Here is a 17,625-nt window from a genome sequence, read left to right as displayed (position 1 = left end):
AATAAATTTTAAAAAATTAAAACTTTAAAAATTAAAAAAAATAATATGGAAGGGGGAAGGTGGGTGGAGATACGTAGAAAAATACAGGCATTAGTTGACAGTTGTTGAAGCTTGGTGATGAATGTACAAGAGTTTCTTATTTTGCAGATTTTGTATATTTAAAAATCTTCCTATAACCTTTTAAATAAGATTGTTATTTGAATTTTAATCCTGGTTCCTCTTTTTTGATCCTTAACATCCTTGGGTAAGTTGCTTAAGCTGTCTATGCCTCAGTTTTCTTGCAGCTTTCAAAGAAGTTTTGTGAGGATTCACTAAATTGTCCTACAACATAATTTCTTACCATCTTGCAGAGCAGGGCCTCAATTACTGGTACCTACAAGTGTTTTCAATAAGGAGACAAAAGGGTGCCGCTCCGATTATCTTGCTGATTATTAGTCTGTAAATCTGTGGCAAAGTGACTATTTTTCAGGGGTTTTTCCCTGTAATCAATACAATGATAACACGTATTATCCTGGAAGCTGACATCCGCTCTGCCTATGTGTCACACACACATTTTTCATTTATAGTTCTTACTCCTGGGTTGGCTCTTCTTACCAAACCCCGTGTGGTCTTGTTGCATTCATCCTTGCTCCCATGACGTTCAAAGTCTCTAAAGACGTTCACGGTCTTTGATGCTCAAGGTCTCTAGAGAGCTTGTCTACAAAGCCCTGCCTTTTGCTGGTATCTCCTCATTTCAGGAAGCACATGTTCCCCAACAACTAACTCGGCCTCCCCAAAGCTGCTGCTGGTCCATTTAACTATAATTTTAATAGTGGCAAATGCTACACTCCTTTGGCAAATTCGGAAAATTTCAGTCATTTTTGCATTGGGCTATTTGTTTTGGTCAACATTATCATCTTTAGAGTCAGAGTGACTTCGTCTTAACATCAACTCGGATGCCAACCAGAGGTAACTGGGACCTTTAACTCATTATATTCACGTATAAAACGCTTCTACTTCTTGATCTTAAAACGCTGAGCATGAAGTAGACTAGGGTGGAAATCCTAAAGTTAAAGATTACTTTGAGGTGATTAAAAAACTTTATTTTAGTTAAAAATTGTTTACTTGAACTAAAACTAATCTTCAGATAGCATACAAGCAGACAGTTGTTCAATCTTAAGTATATTTTTATCTCAAGCTTTTAAATTTAAAAAAACCCTCAAATTCTGTCTTTATATATGATTTTATTAACCATCTATGATTTTAACTAAACCATTCCTACTGATACTGATGAATTTTATATTAATTCCTAAAACTATATGGAAAGTAAGATGTTAAGCATTTTATTTTATTTTATTTTATTTTATTTTATTTTATTTTATTTTATTCTCATATGAAATTTATTGTCAAATTGGTTTCCATACAACACCCAGGGCTCATCCCAACTGGTGCCCTCCTCAACACCCATCACCCACCCACCCCCCCACCCCCTGTCAACCCTCAGTTTGTTCTCAGTTTTTAAGAGTCTCTTATGTTTTGGCTCCCTCCCTCTCTAACCTTTTAGGCATTTTAAATGAAATACCAATTTTCAAGGTAAAACTTGCTTCAAAAAAGATATTCTACAGGGGTGCTGAGGGGTTCAGTCAGTTAAGTGCCTGACTCCTGTTTTGGCTCAGGTCATGATCTCACAGTTCGAGGGATCAAGCCCCATGTTGGGCGCTGTTTTGACAGCATGGACTCTGCTTGGGATTCTCTTTCTCTCTCTCTCTCTCTCTCTCTCTGCCCCCCCCACTTTCTCTGTCTCTCTAAAAAATGAATAAATAAGCATTTTATTAAAAAAGATACTTCTACGATGGAAAAAAAACTATGAAGATATGATTCAATGCCTTTCTTAAACTCAAGTAGAAAGTTTCAGTAACTATGAAGTAAACTTGTCAATTTTCATTATCATTGACTTGACCTCTTACGTAGTTAAATAATGACCTTCACAGGGACATGTAATATCTGTGGAGTTTCCACATAGAATACATAACTTATGCCTATGTTTCTCATTAGAAACATATATAAATCCAAGTGAGCGTGTAGAAGGTCACAGTTTCCAAAGATGACATTAATTATATCTCCCATCTCATATGCTCTTATTCAATAACAATAAAAAGATGAAGTCAAATCCTCCTCCTTTCGAACCTGGGCTGGCCTTACAATGTCTCTATGACCTAATGGAATGGGCCAGAGGAGACACGGTGTGACTTTTGAGGCCAGGTCAAAAAAGGTTGTACAGCTGCTACCCAGTTCTTCTGGGAAGCTTGCTCTGGGAGCAGCCAGGGGCCATGTAAAAAGCCTGTCTAAGCTGAGACCACCCTGCTGCAGGGGCCATCTGAAGCACTCCAGATGACAGAACAGCTGGGCTCATAGGCAACAGCAGCAACAACTGCCAGTTATGAGTGAGCTGTTTTGGGTGTGCTAGACTCCCCATGGCCCCGGCCCCAGCCAACACCTGACTGAAATGCAGGAGAGACCCCAAGTCAAATCTCCTGTCCTTAAATAATGAGCAAAACAAAATTATCTTTTTACGTGGTCAAGTTTTGAGATAGTATTTATTCAATAATAGTAACAGGGACAGAGTGATTCTCTCCATTCAATTATTTTTTCAATGAGCTTCCTTTAATGTGATTCTAAATTTTCCATTGAAATGCAATTGTTTCTAAGGTTAGTCTGAATTATTTATTTGTTCTCCCAAATTCTGTAAAAGGAACTTTATCTTCGTTAAAATAGGGCTATTTGTTAAAGTAAATAAGATTCTACTTAAGATATTACCAGAAAATCATTTCTGAAATGAAGGCTAATGACAAATTGTACTTTTTTTTTTCTAGTTGCTATTCAGTGATGAATAGCATGGTTCTCTTAGCAAATGTCAGCAATCTGGTAAACTGCATGTTGGACAAAGGCCAGGTTGCCCTAAGACATCATGCTTTCCCCCCCTCCCCTGTTCTGTGGCAGGGGTCCAAACTCCACAATTTATTCTTGTTGACTGCCAACAATATTTTTTAATAATGCTGTCTTCAATTTAATAATGAAGACAATAGTGATACACTTCAGTTTTTGGCACATGACAGATACAACAGGTTGGAGTCTCAGTTCCACCAAAAACTTTTCTGTTCAAGGCATACATGTTTCCTGATTCCCCTCTTAAAAACAGCAATTTTATTGTGATGGCAGTTGCATTGGGTTTCAGAAATAGGAGATTCCCCCTTTAATTTGATTCTCTTTTCAAATAAACTCAAGGAAGATTTAAGCTTCCTGATTCTATGGCCATCCTCAAAAAAACAAACAAACAAACAAACAAACAAACAAAACAACCAAAAAACAAAAATGTTGAGCCCCACAGCTTCAGGACTCCTAGTCAGCCATGTTTTCTCCTTTTTCCAGCTTGATAGAATCAAAAATATTGTAGAATTATGCACTCATCCAAGCACTAGGGTCATGCATATATTCACTTATTCATTCATCAGGCAATTATTGATGTTTGAGAGCCTAATAAGTATAAGGCATTTTGTTGAGTACAGGGTATACAAAGTAAGTTATCACTATACTTTCCTTAGGGTATTGGAAGGAAATGTTTCAGTAGATAAATAAAATATACTGGATAACTACTATATATATGTTATATGTATAATATATATATAAATATATAAGAATAATCAAGGAAAATATAGATTATAGTGAAAGCACAGAAGTAGACAAGCTACAGGAAAGCAATCCGCCAACTAAGTCAAGGATTAATTGAACCTTTAGTGTTATAGTGTAGTTGCTTCAGGGCTTTCTCCTTTTATTGAGACTGGAATGAAAAGTGGATTAATTCTCCTTTATCCTTATTTTCAAGGAAATATATAATCTCTTTGCTATTCTCTGAAGGAGAAAAGTTAAGATTAGAGGGTCCCCTGCATTTCTTTTGCTCAGGGAGTTGATATTCCGGTAACCTATTCTCTGCCTGTCCTCTGGAGCCAGGATGATCTTGCAGAGGAGAACACATCACAGCTGTAGTCTGACCAAATGCCTTGATCTCACACAGCTGCCTCTCTCTCCCTCCTGGGACTGAGAATGAAACCAGGGATGTGTCAGTTCTCAGTCAGCTCAAGAAGACAGATGCTTCCTGTGGCTTTCTCTGACTCCTTTCTTCCTCCTCCCCATCTTTGACCCCTGATGTCAGGAACCTCAGCCATCAGAGTCGCATGAGAATTTTTCTTGCTTCATCTAAAGATCTGCCATACTCCACCCTACCCAATAATAATTTAGGCAACCCATTGGGCATGCTCGGTGCACAGCCTCCTTCCCGCACCATGTCTTAGACATACACTTTGGCTGCATCTGAAACTCCCAGTGAGGGTCACCCATGTCCCTGCTGCTGCCACAAAAACTATAAAAGCAACTGAACTTCCAGCATTCTCTCTGCCCCTCTACAAAACAGCCCTAACTTATTCTTCCGAGTTGATTTCACAGAGTAAGTGTAATGGTTCATTTACCTCATGGATAAAATTTGCTTCTGGAAAACCAGTCTCCCCAGACAAGAAACAAGCTATGGCATATAGGTCTCAAGTGGTGGCCACTAACAAAATTTTCACCAGTTGAAGCAAAATGATTAAAAAGAAGAAAAGTAACTCTATGCAACTTGAAGGCTTTGTATTTTTTTTTTTTTTTTTGCTAAGATTTGTTTTAAACTAAAATATCCTTTGCCATATGAAGTACATTTTAGGAATCAGTAGGTATTTGTACTGCTTTTACAGGGCAAAATAAAATGTTACATCTTCTGACATCATCTCTAGAGAGCTAACTAGGTGGGTTTTGAATCATTTATGATTATAAAATAGCCAAATGTTTCATTGTTCTCCACTTAACCAAACCCCTTTTATTCAAAGGAATAGTGTTTGGAGAAGAGTGAACTGCTTGATAATTGCAGCATTTTCTCATTCATGTCTGCTTATAGCTGGAGGTGATACAGTCCCTTTGGGAGGCAGGGGAGAGAAGGTGTTATTTTATATCAATCTTGACAAGCCATGTACTTCTTAGAGATTCTCAATTTCAAAGAAAAATACAAGAACATTATGAGGAATGGCCTCATGTGACTAGCTAAATGGTAAGCTAAATACAACAGAATGGTAAACCCTATTACAAACATTTCTATTCTTACCTAACGAAATGGGATCTATTCCCACTTACCCAATGAAAGTTGCAAAGTTACAGGTAGTAAATGGTAAAGCAGAACTTGAGTTCAGAGGTATTGAACAGCATAACCCAAGTTCTTTCAACTATTAAATAATTTTAAAAGGTATTTAAATTCTTTTCAAGTTTGCTTATAGGAACTGTATCGACAAGTATTATTTAAGTTTGGAAGAATAGTCAAAAACAATGCTGATTCTTATTTTACCTGCCAGGGTCGATCTGCCTTTTAGCAGCAAGATGAAAGTACCAAAAAATGCTACCTGGTAACAGGTGAGCCAAAGACGAATGGTTGCCTGATAACACTTGGGCCAAAGAGGATACGTATAAGTAAGGGGACTGTTTTCCTGCAAGATATTAGGTACGTAAAACAGAACTTCCAATCACAGGATCAATATTAGAACATTTGGAAAAGATTTCACTAAAATGAGTTACATTGGTGCCTTTTGATTTTAAGGGAACTCATAGATTTCAAATTTGCTAAGCTTATGTTTATTTTATTTTTGTAATAAATGTTACATTTAAGAGTAAATTGCTTTATGTCTTAAGAGAAAAAAGAAAGAAGGAAGATAGAGGTTTCATAAAATTCTGATCCAAACTGCAATTACAAGAAAGTACAAGAAATTCAGCCAAACAACTTGGCTAATATCTATGGAGCATTCATTATTTCTTGGACAGGTTGAAATATGCTCACTTTCTCAATCCTGGATGCTATAGAAATAATAAACATGCTATAGAAAATATATCATAATGCTATTCAGATACATTAGAATGAAGGATGAAAGCAGTCAATGTCTTCTTGAACCACCTCGAATTTTCCCATGGACTAATTATTCAATTGTAACTTCACAGTTTTAACAACTCAGCTTTGAAAGAACTGTTTACAAATTTGATGCCATTTAACTTTGTTAAAAATACTTCTTAGTGGCAAAAATAGTCAAATGTTTTAATAAGAAATGTTTGCTTCTGTTAAACATTGTTTAGATGACAAAGGCCTACTGTCCTTCAACACTGTAGGTCCTCTCCCCTCATTAGAAGCTCTGGCAAGGATAATCCTTAAGAAAACATTAGCCTTTGATGCAGATAAGCATTCACATTTCTCGTTCCAAAGTGCATTACATTTTTTTTTCCTCTGTTATAATAATTCAAGCCTCATGTTCAGATCACTAGAAAATTTAAACCAAAAAATAAACTGCATTGCCTTTACTATGAACAAGGTTGCCTATTTCTCCTTCCTTTTTTTTTTCTTTTTTACATATCTTTCAGCCTTTATTCCATAGAATCCTTATTTGGAAAATTTGTATTGGGGCACCTGGGTGGCTCAATCAGTTGAGCGCCCAAGTCTTGATTTCAGCTCAGGGCATGATCACACAGTTCGTGACTTCGAGCCCCAGGTTGGGCTCCATGCTGACAGTGCAGAGCCTGCTTGGGATTCTCTCTCCCCCTCTCTCTGCCCCTCCCCCACCGCCCCCTCTCAAAATAAATAAATAAACACTTAAAAATGTATTTTCTGTTTTAGAAATATCTGACCAAAATTATTTACAATATATTTAAATATGAATTTAACAGAAACTAAAAGTAACTTAGATGAGACCATTGCTCATGGGAACTCAGTTCTCTTAATTATATAGGGTTTCCCCAAACAAATCATTATTACAATGTTGGCTACTTCTTTGGTATATAATGTCAGTAAACCTTTTACAGGAAAGACGTGCACTCTGGGCTCTTAGATAAAGGTAACACGTAAAAAATTTCCTCATCAAAAAACAACTCAAAATAAACAATACAAAATAATAACAAGGACAACAACAAAGCCGTATCATGAGACACCCAAGTCAATGAACTTGATGTTTCCTGAGACTGGATTTTTCTGTTTAGTTTTGAGAAATAGCCTTAGGCCTTTTTTATGAAAGACCAGTAGAAAACTGTCTTCAATGCTTTCATCAGAGTCAAGCTTTATCAACTATTTATCATGTGAGCAAAATAAAGCCACATCTATGGAAAAATAAAACCAGTGAAGTGACCGAACAAGTCTTTTCTCCTTAAAATTATCAACTGTTCATTGTTGGTATTATATGTAGTGGGAATAATCATGAATCTTTTTAACGTTGTTACGAGAGGCCAAGTGAGATTTAACGTGTATCACATGTCTTAGGAACTTGGCCATTTAATAAATTTTTTAAAAGTCTACCACTTGGGGCACCTGGTGGCTCAGTTGATTAAGCATCTGACCCTTAATTTTAGCTCAGGTCATGATCTCATGGTTCTTGAGTTTGAACCCCACATCAGTCTCTGTGATGGCAGCATGGAGCCTGCTTGGGATTCTCTGTCACCCTCTCTCTCTGCCTCTCTCTGCCTCTCTCTCTCTCTCTCTCTCTCTCTCTCAAAAATAAATAAATAAACATTAAAAAAACAAAAGTTTACCACTAGTATATCCATCATATGATGATTCCTCTGTTCAGATATTTTCATCTCCATTATTTTTCTGCCTATATAAGGCAGGTAATCTCTAGATGCTTATAATAGTTTCTTTTTTTTTTTTTTTTTCAATTTGTTTTTTCAACGTTTACTTATTTTTGGGACAGAGAGAGACAGAGCATGAACGGGGGAGGGGCAGAGAGAGAGGGAGACACAGAATCGGAAACAGGCTCCAGGCTCTGAGCCATCAGCCCAGAGCCTGACGCGGGGCTCGAACTCACGGACCGCGAGATCGTGACCTGGCTGAAGTCGGATGCTTAACCGACTGCGCCACCCAGGTGCCCCATTATAGATTCTATAGAATTTGATAGCAATCTAATCCCCCTTGTAGTGAATATACAATTCAAAAAAGAAATAATCACCACTAATATAATATCAGACCCACGTGAATAAGGACCATATTTGTCTTCCTCATTCCTTTCTTCCCAGGGCTTACAACATTGTGGGGTCTCAATGTATTTGCTGAATGAATACATGAATCCAGTGGAATTATCCTGTAGCCTTTTTAAAGCCTTCTACACACTTTAGTGGGGAGGGGGTTAAATGGCTATACAATACGTCAGCACTGAAAAAGCTATCTTGAAGTGTTTGATTTTCAGTTGTTAGTATTGAACATGTTTTATGTTTTCCTGGGTTCTAGTTTGCAGTTTATTCCAACTATAGAAGTTAGTGGCAAATTTCCCTGCAAAATATTGCTAGAAAGCGTGTTCTGAATAAATATAGAGTGTCGAAAAGAAGTACCCTACTACACTATGGAGTTTCTCCTGTAAGGAAATACTCCATACCCCATGGTAAAGTCATTCTGTGGGGATTTTTTTTTTCTTTATTTTTCCTTATAATAAATGAACCGAGAGAGAGAGAGAGAGAGATACAAATCAACTGTCATGTCAACTACATTCATTCCCCTTTGGCCCATCTGCTGGGGCCTCAAACTTTCTGGAGATTTATCTTTTGAGTGTATTGCTCTTGGAATTCCCAGGCCAAATTTTTCCTGAAACATGATAAATCAAAGTGTATACAGTGTGGGGCTAAAGTTATATGTCTCGTGATTATATTGGATATTTACACCATATCTTGGCTGTAAAGATTGCTTTTGAAACTTTCTAAAGAATATGAATAGCTAGATTACAGAATGCCAAATGTAAAGCCAAAACTAAGACCCAGAGATTAAGGGAGTAGTTTGGTACTTGAAAGATAATTTTTTGTTCTAAAACTTTACTTGTTTTACTTCTGATAACTCTACATACTTTACAATTTAGTAATGTTCAAACACCGTTATCTGGGCTAAGCCAAGAGTAGAGACATCACCCACGTCTTAATATCTAGTATTTCTTGAAAGCAAATCACTGAAGCAAATGAGCCTTCACTTTGGAATCATAGGACAGTGATTTGTTCAAAATTTTATTTCAAAGAAGGGGGACCATGAAGCTCAGAAAGATTTTTCAAAACGTGATTTGTCCAAGATTGTGCAAGTGATGGAGGCCCTACTTTAAGAAAGGGAAGAAAACAGTCTCCTAACTTCAAGTCTACTTCTTTCTATGCTATTCGGCTTCCTTTGCTTCTCCATAGGTGGCACTGTCTCTCACATTTGGAACTGCGGGGATTCAAAATGAAAATGTTTTAACTCTCAAGGAAGCCCATTCCTGTGAACACAACAGGGTAGGGGATATGTTAACTAACTATTTGAAACAAACAGTAACAAAAAAAATAGAACATAAAACAAGGTAAGGGAAGAGAGCCTCCTGCACCTACTCACCCAAATCAGAACACTGCACAACTCGAAGGTGGCACTGACAGCGGAAAGGACACACTGGCCCCAGAGGCTCTAATTCAGAATCAACAGGAGCGTGTTCTTCTGGGCCTATCCCAGAAGCCTCATCTTCTAGCATAAAGTCAAATAAGCCTCTCTGTTGGAACGGCCCAGCCCAGGAAACTTGTGCAAGCAGGAGGAAGATGATAGTTGCCTTCATGATTTATCTCACGTATTTTCACTGCCAAGGAACCTGGGAAACAAACGAAAGGGTTAGAGGAGTAGCACTGCCTGGTTACGGTGTTATCTCTGATATGACACCCCACAGTAGAGTGAGTGTAAAGCATAAAAAAAACCATATTTCATTTATTGTTAGGAAGCCGAATATTGAAATGTATTTGAAAGGTACACAATAGACTACCTGGCACAGCTATTTACTTATGTAAAGAAATGTGAATGTTCTTGAAATCTGCTTGCTTGAATTTGGAGTCTGAATTAAGGCAATATATATTCACATCATTTGCAAAATCTTTAAGATGATAGATCACGTTGGAATTTTCAATGCTCATTCAACATAAGCCATGCTACAGTCAAATAAAATTTCATCTATACACATGAGAGATCTCCAATTCCTGTGTCTGGAAGCCAATCTCCTCTCTCCATCCCACTGTATTTATCTTGGTCCAGACCTTTCTCATCACTCCCTGAACTTTCACAAGAGCTTCCAACTGGTCTCGGCCTTGGCCTTGAAGATTCCCTCTACTCCAGGCCATCTTCAACTCTGCTGCCCAAGTCATGTTCAGAAAATCAGATTTCATTGTATTTCTATTCTACTGAAAACTCCTTGTTGACTTCTCAAGGCTTGCCCATCAGGTCCACATCCCCTTTGCTGCAAGTGAGACCATTCACAATTTGGTGCCGATGTTTCAAGCCCTGTTTCTCTCCATTTCCTCTCCACTCCTCCACTCCAGACCCCCACCACAGCCTTGACACTCAAAGCTAATTGCCCTTTAAAATACCTACCTTGGGAGAGAGTTGTAAAGATTGAATGAGATAATGGACTTCCCTTGTGTATTCCCTGGCTCATCCACACAGGATGCTGCTTCCTCCCTCTTCTGTGTCCCAAAGCACGTTGCTCTTACCTCTTTTAAAGAACTTATCACATTATACTGTAATTTGTTTGGCGTGCTTGGTCTGTCCCCCCCCAGCTAGAAGATGCACTCCTTCAGGGCGTGTCTTATTATTCTTTGTTCTGTACCCAGGCCTTGCACAATATTTTGCACAAAAATGACTCAATTGACCATCAATTTATTAACAATACACGTTATTCGGTTTGTTCCAAGCAACCAGTCTGATTTTTTAAAACACAAAGTTATATTTTTTTCAATAGCAAATTTCTAGCATGAGGAAGGTAACCAATCCAAAACTTAAATTTGGTATAAGCACAGTTTACTTTTCAAAATAAATCTATTGACCAGTTTCTCAAACTGATCATTTTTTTAAAAAAAACAAATAAACATCTATGGAAAATCCTACTGATTTTTATATGACTCCCATGTTACCTGGGTTTTTGTAAAGAAATAAAAGTACAGTTTTGACAAATCCATGTACTTCTCCATTCATTCAAGAAGCCCTTTAGATTTATATATCTGTTGTTGAATTTGTTGTTTTGTTAGCTGAAGTGAACTAAATAAATCTTAATTGACAAAAAGTAGTTGATCATATGGAGAATAAGCAGTCTATTTTTGAGCTGATACATTTTAAAACACCACTGGAAATGTTCTAAGGATTCCAAAAACACATTGTAGATACTATCTTTAGTTTTGCCACATCTACGTTGAATTGTACACTTACAAGGAACATATTAAAGCTGCAAATTCATAACTAGACTTAAAGAATGATTTTTTCGTCAGCAGCCAATGGTAGCATATGCAAAAAAAAAAAAAAAAAAAAAAAAAAGAAGGAAGAAAGAAACCCAAAAAACAAACAACAACAACGAAACAAGCAACTTTGTATGCCCTGACCTTAAGGTATCTAAGGATCTTCTGGAAAATCTTGGCTAGGTCCACTAGAGAGGGAAAAACAGTTTTTGGATTTCTTACACTTTTGTTCTTAGTCTCTACTTATTACTGAGGTGTGTATAAGGCAGCACATATACAGAACGGGTCGTGGCTTTTCATTTAAAAAATACCACAAAGGTTATTATTCACGCTGCCCCTTTAAATTTGGTATCAGGTTTTCCCTAGGAGGATGTTCCCACTCATTTACTGCATAGCCTTTTTACGGAGACCCTATTGTTCTGGCAGTGTTTCCTTGGACGGGATCTCAGGGAGTGGGTTTTGGTCTGTTTCACATTAAAATGCAATGTTTACGGTTTACCACAGTTTGCTAGCCTTGCATATTTAATATCTTACAATTTTAGGAGAAAAATGAAGCAAAGTAATTGCAGATTTAATAAATAGCAATGCGAATTAACGCAGATGTAGCCTTTTGATCTTTTCTCCAGAGCAGAGAAAGCCTGGTTGTTTCACTAACTCAAAAAAAGAAATGTTGAACATGAGCTCAGAGGAATATTATCATTTATATGTGTTTCCTCTTGTTAAAATGGTGCAAATTCTCTGCACAATATTTTTCTTGGTTAAAGCTGAACACAAACAGGAAGTTTATAGCTTTCATTACTTATATTATATCACTTTGATGCGTGTGCATGTGCGCGCGCGCGCGCGCGTGTGTGTGTGTGTGTGTGTGTGTGTGTGTGTGTGTGTGTTCATTTTAACCCTGAATGTCCTGGAGAAGAATATGTCAAGAAACTTTATACAAATTCCCCCAGGAGATTATTTCTTTAAATTATTGTCATCATACTTGAAGATGCAGCATCTTAAAACAATTAGTGGGGGCTATTGATATTAATAATTTTTAATCATTTTTCCTTCCTTAGTATATAAGAAAAATAAACACAAAATAGCAGTTGCCCTGTGGAAACCAGAAGATTATTTACTGACATATTATATTTCCCAAGTTTCTTTGAAATTGTTTTAAGCATTCTCAAAAAGTATGACTCCTTCCTACCTGCTAATTGTTAGGTATAATGTCACTACTGCACTAAAGCTACTTGCCCCACTTTCTAAGTGTTTCATCAAAAATAATAATTTCTGTCTCCTTAAACTACTTCAGCCCATTAAATTCACTATGTAATTCAGATCACCATTTGTAGGATGTCATTTATGCCTTTGGTGTGACTTTCAAAATCCAAATTTAACCCTCAGGAGATTGGTAAAACTATAACTACAGACAAAAATAAAAATCCCCCAGCACTAGGTGAATGGAAAACCTCAATAATAACAGAAATGATTTAAAAATAGACAATAAAAAAGGCATTTATCCACAAATAAGGGCTGCTATAGGAGGCATTTGGTTCTTTTTCTGGTCAAAATAGCAATAGGAAAAGCAAAACCACAGGAATTTATGTCACTGGGAGCCCACTTAACCAGTGGTCATCGGTGGTACCCTCTTTTGAAATTAGCAAGAAAAATAACCTACACCCTAGTGATGTATCTTACAATACAATTTCATTTGCATTGAGAATACTGACTGGGTCTTATCTTTTCCTGTAAGGAATTATGTAGCTAACTGTGAGATTTTCTTTAATACACAGCATAATATTTGCAATATTTATTTTCACCTCTGTGATGATAATTTCTGTTCTTTTCTAGGTTGTAGAAATATACATTTAACTTCTGCAGCTCATCACCAGAGTTCACATCACTGAGGTTTTAAAAGTTCTGAACATATGCAAGAATTCAGGAGGGGACTAAATCCTTAAGTACATACATATAACCCAACTACAAATTCGATGCTGATCTAGAATACTCTTTTTATAAATACTTTCTAAAGAGGTAAAACATTTCATTAGTACAAATACAAAATATATCAATATAGATACTCATGGTGTTAGGTTACAGTTTTTTAAATAAACATCTTTGCAAGAACAGAAAGAACTAAAACAATGCATTCAACCACTTTACCAAATATTTAACTTCTGTCTTCAAGCAATACTTGTTTAAAATGCTGCATAAAGATTATCAAAAGTTTAGCACGATTTTTTTTTGTCTCCTTTTTCTCACCAAACAATTCCTTTTTGCTCTCAACTTGATCGAAGTTTTATTAGTCTGTAGCAGAGTTCAGGACAATTATTGAAAACCATACCTTTTAATCCGGGGATTTGCCACAGGAGCCCTCAAAGCTGAGATGTAATTACACTAAATATTCAGCCCCAGCAAAAGAGTTTGCAGGTGTGGAAAGGAGGAGGGGGTAGGTGCTGCTCTGTGACTGTCACTAGGTTGAAAACCTCCTGCTTCTACTCCATAGCACGGTTAAAAAATAAGGTTTCCCTCAATGAACACAATCCGGCTGACACCCACATTAGATCATATGGTAATGATATGTCTCTTGTATTGCAGCCAGAAAGTTTATCGACCTTTTTTCTCCCCATTTGCTTTATTCCTTTTGCATCTGCTTAAGATTCTAAACTGCTTATGTGGTAGAGAGGGGCAACTTGATTTGAAATTTGTTTTATTGTGTGGATTCATTTCCCTAAAACATTGTAGCTAAAGGGTTTGCTTCCCCACCCCCAACCTCACTGCACTAGCCACCCTTTCTAGTCTTGTTTATAAGAAGCATTTATACTTCCCAAATGACAGTTTTTCTTGCTATCAGGATGTGTAAATCCAGCAAATGGAACAAAATTAATCTTGTAGTTATTTTAAATGTGGTCTGCAGAAATAAATGAGTAGATTTATGTGAAAATTTTCATTCAGATTCTTACTTGCCTTGGGCTGTTTGCGCAAATTCAAGCACTCTGCTGTGGAGTTTTCCTGTGTATTTTGAACATATTTCTAGTGTCCTGGAAAAAAGTTTTTAATTTTTTATGAAAAGAATATCACGTTATTATCATTTCCTTACTCATAGTTTATAATCTCTCTTGTTGTTTACCAGCCTTTAGGTTTCTTTTTATTTTTCTAAATAAAACACATAGATACCAGAAATGGGTATTCATTTTAATTTAGCCTGTATATGAAAATTTTGATTTTCATGGACCACACTTTTATATAATCCAGAATTTTGAAAAGGCAACAGAGTCTATGGCTCTTTTCAAATTTCAGTAAATAGCAAAAAGGAAATGTAAACACAAGGAAAGATATTTATTTAGCCACTGGAAAGCTTTTTTGGGTTTTTCTTAATTCCCTTGCTGGATGCTCTTTAATTCTTTTCCTCTGTGTCTCTATGTTTTGACTTGTATCTTTATGCCATGGCCCCTAGGCTGTTACCAGGTGGAAACTTGAAATCCACATCTGTGAAACATGAGAGGTTAACCCTCCCCTCCTCCACCCTCCCCTCCCCTCCTCTAGCCATCCAACTACACAATTCTACAGTAAATACTTCTGCCTTAATGAAACTTGAAGGAATTAAATTCCTGAGTGGATATCTAAAGGAGGGAGGGGTGCTGTCACATGATATTTTTCCTTGTTTCCCAAGACCAGCCTCCCTTAATTTTACAACTCCCTGCCCAACACCTCCTCTCTTTGACATCTAATAACCACATACCCAGTTATTTGGAGCATTTAGAAAAAAGCCAAGAATTATTTTCCCTGGACATTGGTGCAAAGTCCATGATCCCCTTATGTGGAATCAATTACATTTTCCTCTTGAACTCCTCTTGTATCTATTTCTTTCATATGACAGGTAATCCCTTCTTCTTCGTATTGTAGCTTTTTATGTATGTGTCTTACCCCAAGGGAGGGAGCACATCATTTTCTTTTGTAGAGTGCTCGCATCCAAGCACAGTCATGGTATACAGTAAATTCTCAAGAAACACTTGGTGAATGACCACATAAAGTCAGTCAGATCTTTGGCTATGGATTCCACCATGATTATTGTTTTGCCCAGTCCTGGTTTGCTCCTTATCAAAACTCAACCCTACCACAGAGTATATAATGAATAATGGCGATAATTGTTGCTGAAGAGAGAGAAAGGGGTGGGAGGATAAGGATATTAATAAGAAGTAGGAGAGGCAATGGAAAAGACGACACATTATCTCGATATGTAGATACTTTCATAAAGCGGAGACATTTTGGTTATGGTTCACATCTGGGTTCTTTCTTCTGATGGTAAATGTATGAATTCAGACAATATTTAACATCTGAGTCTCAGTTCCCATATCTGTATGATAGGTAAAAATTATTACCTAACTCAAATTGGAGAGAAACATTGGAGAGAAAACTAAATAAAGCAATATACATAAAGCATACAACTCAGAACATGTCCCAGTTAATTAAACTCTCCATAAATGTTAGCTTTTTTTGTTCTGATGTACATCACAGCAATCCTTTGAGATGAGCAAGGGAAATCGTCTTTACTCTTTCCATTTTACAGATTAAAAAACAGAAGTCCAATGATCTGCCCAAGTTCACAGAGCTGGTAAGAAGCACAACAGAAACTAATGCCCCGTTCTTCTTGAACCTAATCTAGCTTTCCATTATTGGACTAGATTTTAAGAAAGATCAAACTCTTAAGATATAAAAAACTAATTAGCAAAATTCTTGGGCAACATGTCTTTGCAGACTAGTTTAAAATCTGTGACCAAGTTACAATTCTTTCTACACTTTGTGCAAGAACAAATCTTTCCTTTTTTTTTTTTTAAATTTCAGTAAGAATCCCACTTCTAAAACCCCAAGGATTTTACCAACATCATCTGATTTAAAATCTGTTCTAGGGTGCCTGGGTGGCTCAGTCGGTTAAGCATCTGACTCTTGGTTTTGACTCAGGTCATGATTTCACCATGGTGAGATTGAGCCCCACGTCAGGCTCTATGCTGACAGCATGGAGCCTGCTTTGGATTCTCCCTCTCCCTCTCTGTCCCTTGTACATTCACACGATCTCTCTCTCTCTCTCTCTTTCTCTATGTCAGAAATATATAAATAAACATTTTAAAATATAAAATTTGTTGTTTAATTAGATGTTAAGTTGCATACTGTCACACCCACTTTTAGGTAGGAGACACTAAGACACAATAAAGTCATATGCAGTTAAGTCACAAAGATGCCACGGGGCTATCATCAGAATCCAGGTATCTTGCAATCTAGTGGGAAATGGAACACTTTTGAGGCTAGAAGTAGTGCTTGTGCAGGCAGCCGAAACTTACCCTGGCTTGGAATGCTTGGGGGTAGGGTTTACTGAAACCTTGGCTGCCTTATAATTATTCGAAATATTCAAATTCAGAGCACATACCACATCTGCTGTTAAAGACACTTAAACTATGATTTCTACTGACAACCCACTAGTTAACAGGGTAACTATATTCTACATGTTGTCAAAGTTCATTTCAAGGCTAGTCACTCTTCCTCACCAATATCAAATACAAGTGATTTAAATTGTACCTGTATATTAAAGATGTGAAACATGCCAGAATTTAGAAAGGTCTCCTTTGGACACCCTTTTATTTTCTAAGCGGTCTGGAAACAAGTGGTTATCTTCACAAACCTGATGTGACTGGTTTATTCTTAGACTGACTCTTCAAAGTCAGGTCAGGGGCTGCAATGGATTGTCTGGTGCTTTATTTTGTCACCCAGGACAGGTATTTTTTCTTTAGCCAAGAAAGAAGCCTCAGGTGAAGTTCAGGACAGCCTTGAATGCCGGGTGGCTTGAAACACAATCTGGTAGTAGAAAACTATGACCTTGGCCATCTTTCTTTCCCACAAGCCTCCACTCCCCAAACCCCTCACCATCATGTTCAGTGTACTTGTGCCTTATATAAATAACCGAACCTCTCTGACACTCAGGTTTTTAATCTATAAAATGTGGATAAGCATAGTATTACCTACTTCATAGGTTTGCAGGGAGGTTTAAAGTAGGTTAGTACATATAGCTAAATAACTGTCTGCTTTGCCTTAGGTATAACATGTTTCTGGGTTCTATGTCCTGCTGAAAGGCATTCATGGACTTCATAAGGATCCAGAGACTCTAGGTGAAGAATCTCTACTTGAGCAATGAAACGGTAATAGGAATAAACATGGGACATGGAAAGTTATGAATGACGATAAGGAAAAATTATGGAGATATGTAGCTCTCTTTTACCACAGGGATGTATTCAATTCCTGAATTCTCTGCCTCTTTTCTTGAACACTCAGGAGCATCTCATTTAT

The 17,625-nt window shown here is 37.1% G+C and overlaps 1 protein-coding gene across 2 annotated transcripts in view; it reads right to left on the bottom strand.

The window, feature by feature from the left end:
* Positions 1-13,905, bottom strand: part of DCN (decorin) — a 42,395-nt gene extending 28,490 nt beyond the window's left edge. The window contains exons 1-2 of one of the 2 annotated variants that reach the window (XM_025926640.2): positions 13,631-13,905; positions 9,431-9,677 (exon numbers count right to left, since the gene is read on the bottom strand). In XM_025926640.2, coding sequence (XP_025782425.1) covers positions 9,431-9,644 — 214 coding nt within the window. In that variant the 5' untranslated portion in view covers positions 9,645-9,677; positions 13,631-13,905. Of the gene's footprint in view, positions 1-9,430; positions 9,678-10,447; positions 10,601-13,630 lie in introns of those variants that run through there. The other variant, XM_086712673.1, reaches the window with a different exon arrangement.
* Between the last annotated feature and the right edge of the window lie 3,720 nt (positions 13,906-17,625).

This window comes from Puma concolor, chromosome B4, assembly GCF_028749965.1.
Source record: "Puma concolor isolate L17-30 chromosome B4, mPumCon1.1.hap2, whole genome shotgun sequence".
NCBI classification, from domain to species: domain Eukaryota; kingdom Metazoa; phylum Chordata; class Mammalia; order Carnivora; family Felidae; genus Puma; species Puma concolor.
This window is presented reverse-complemented; position numbering and strand designations above follow the sequence as displayed.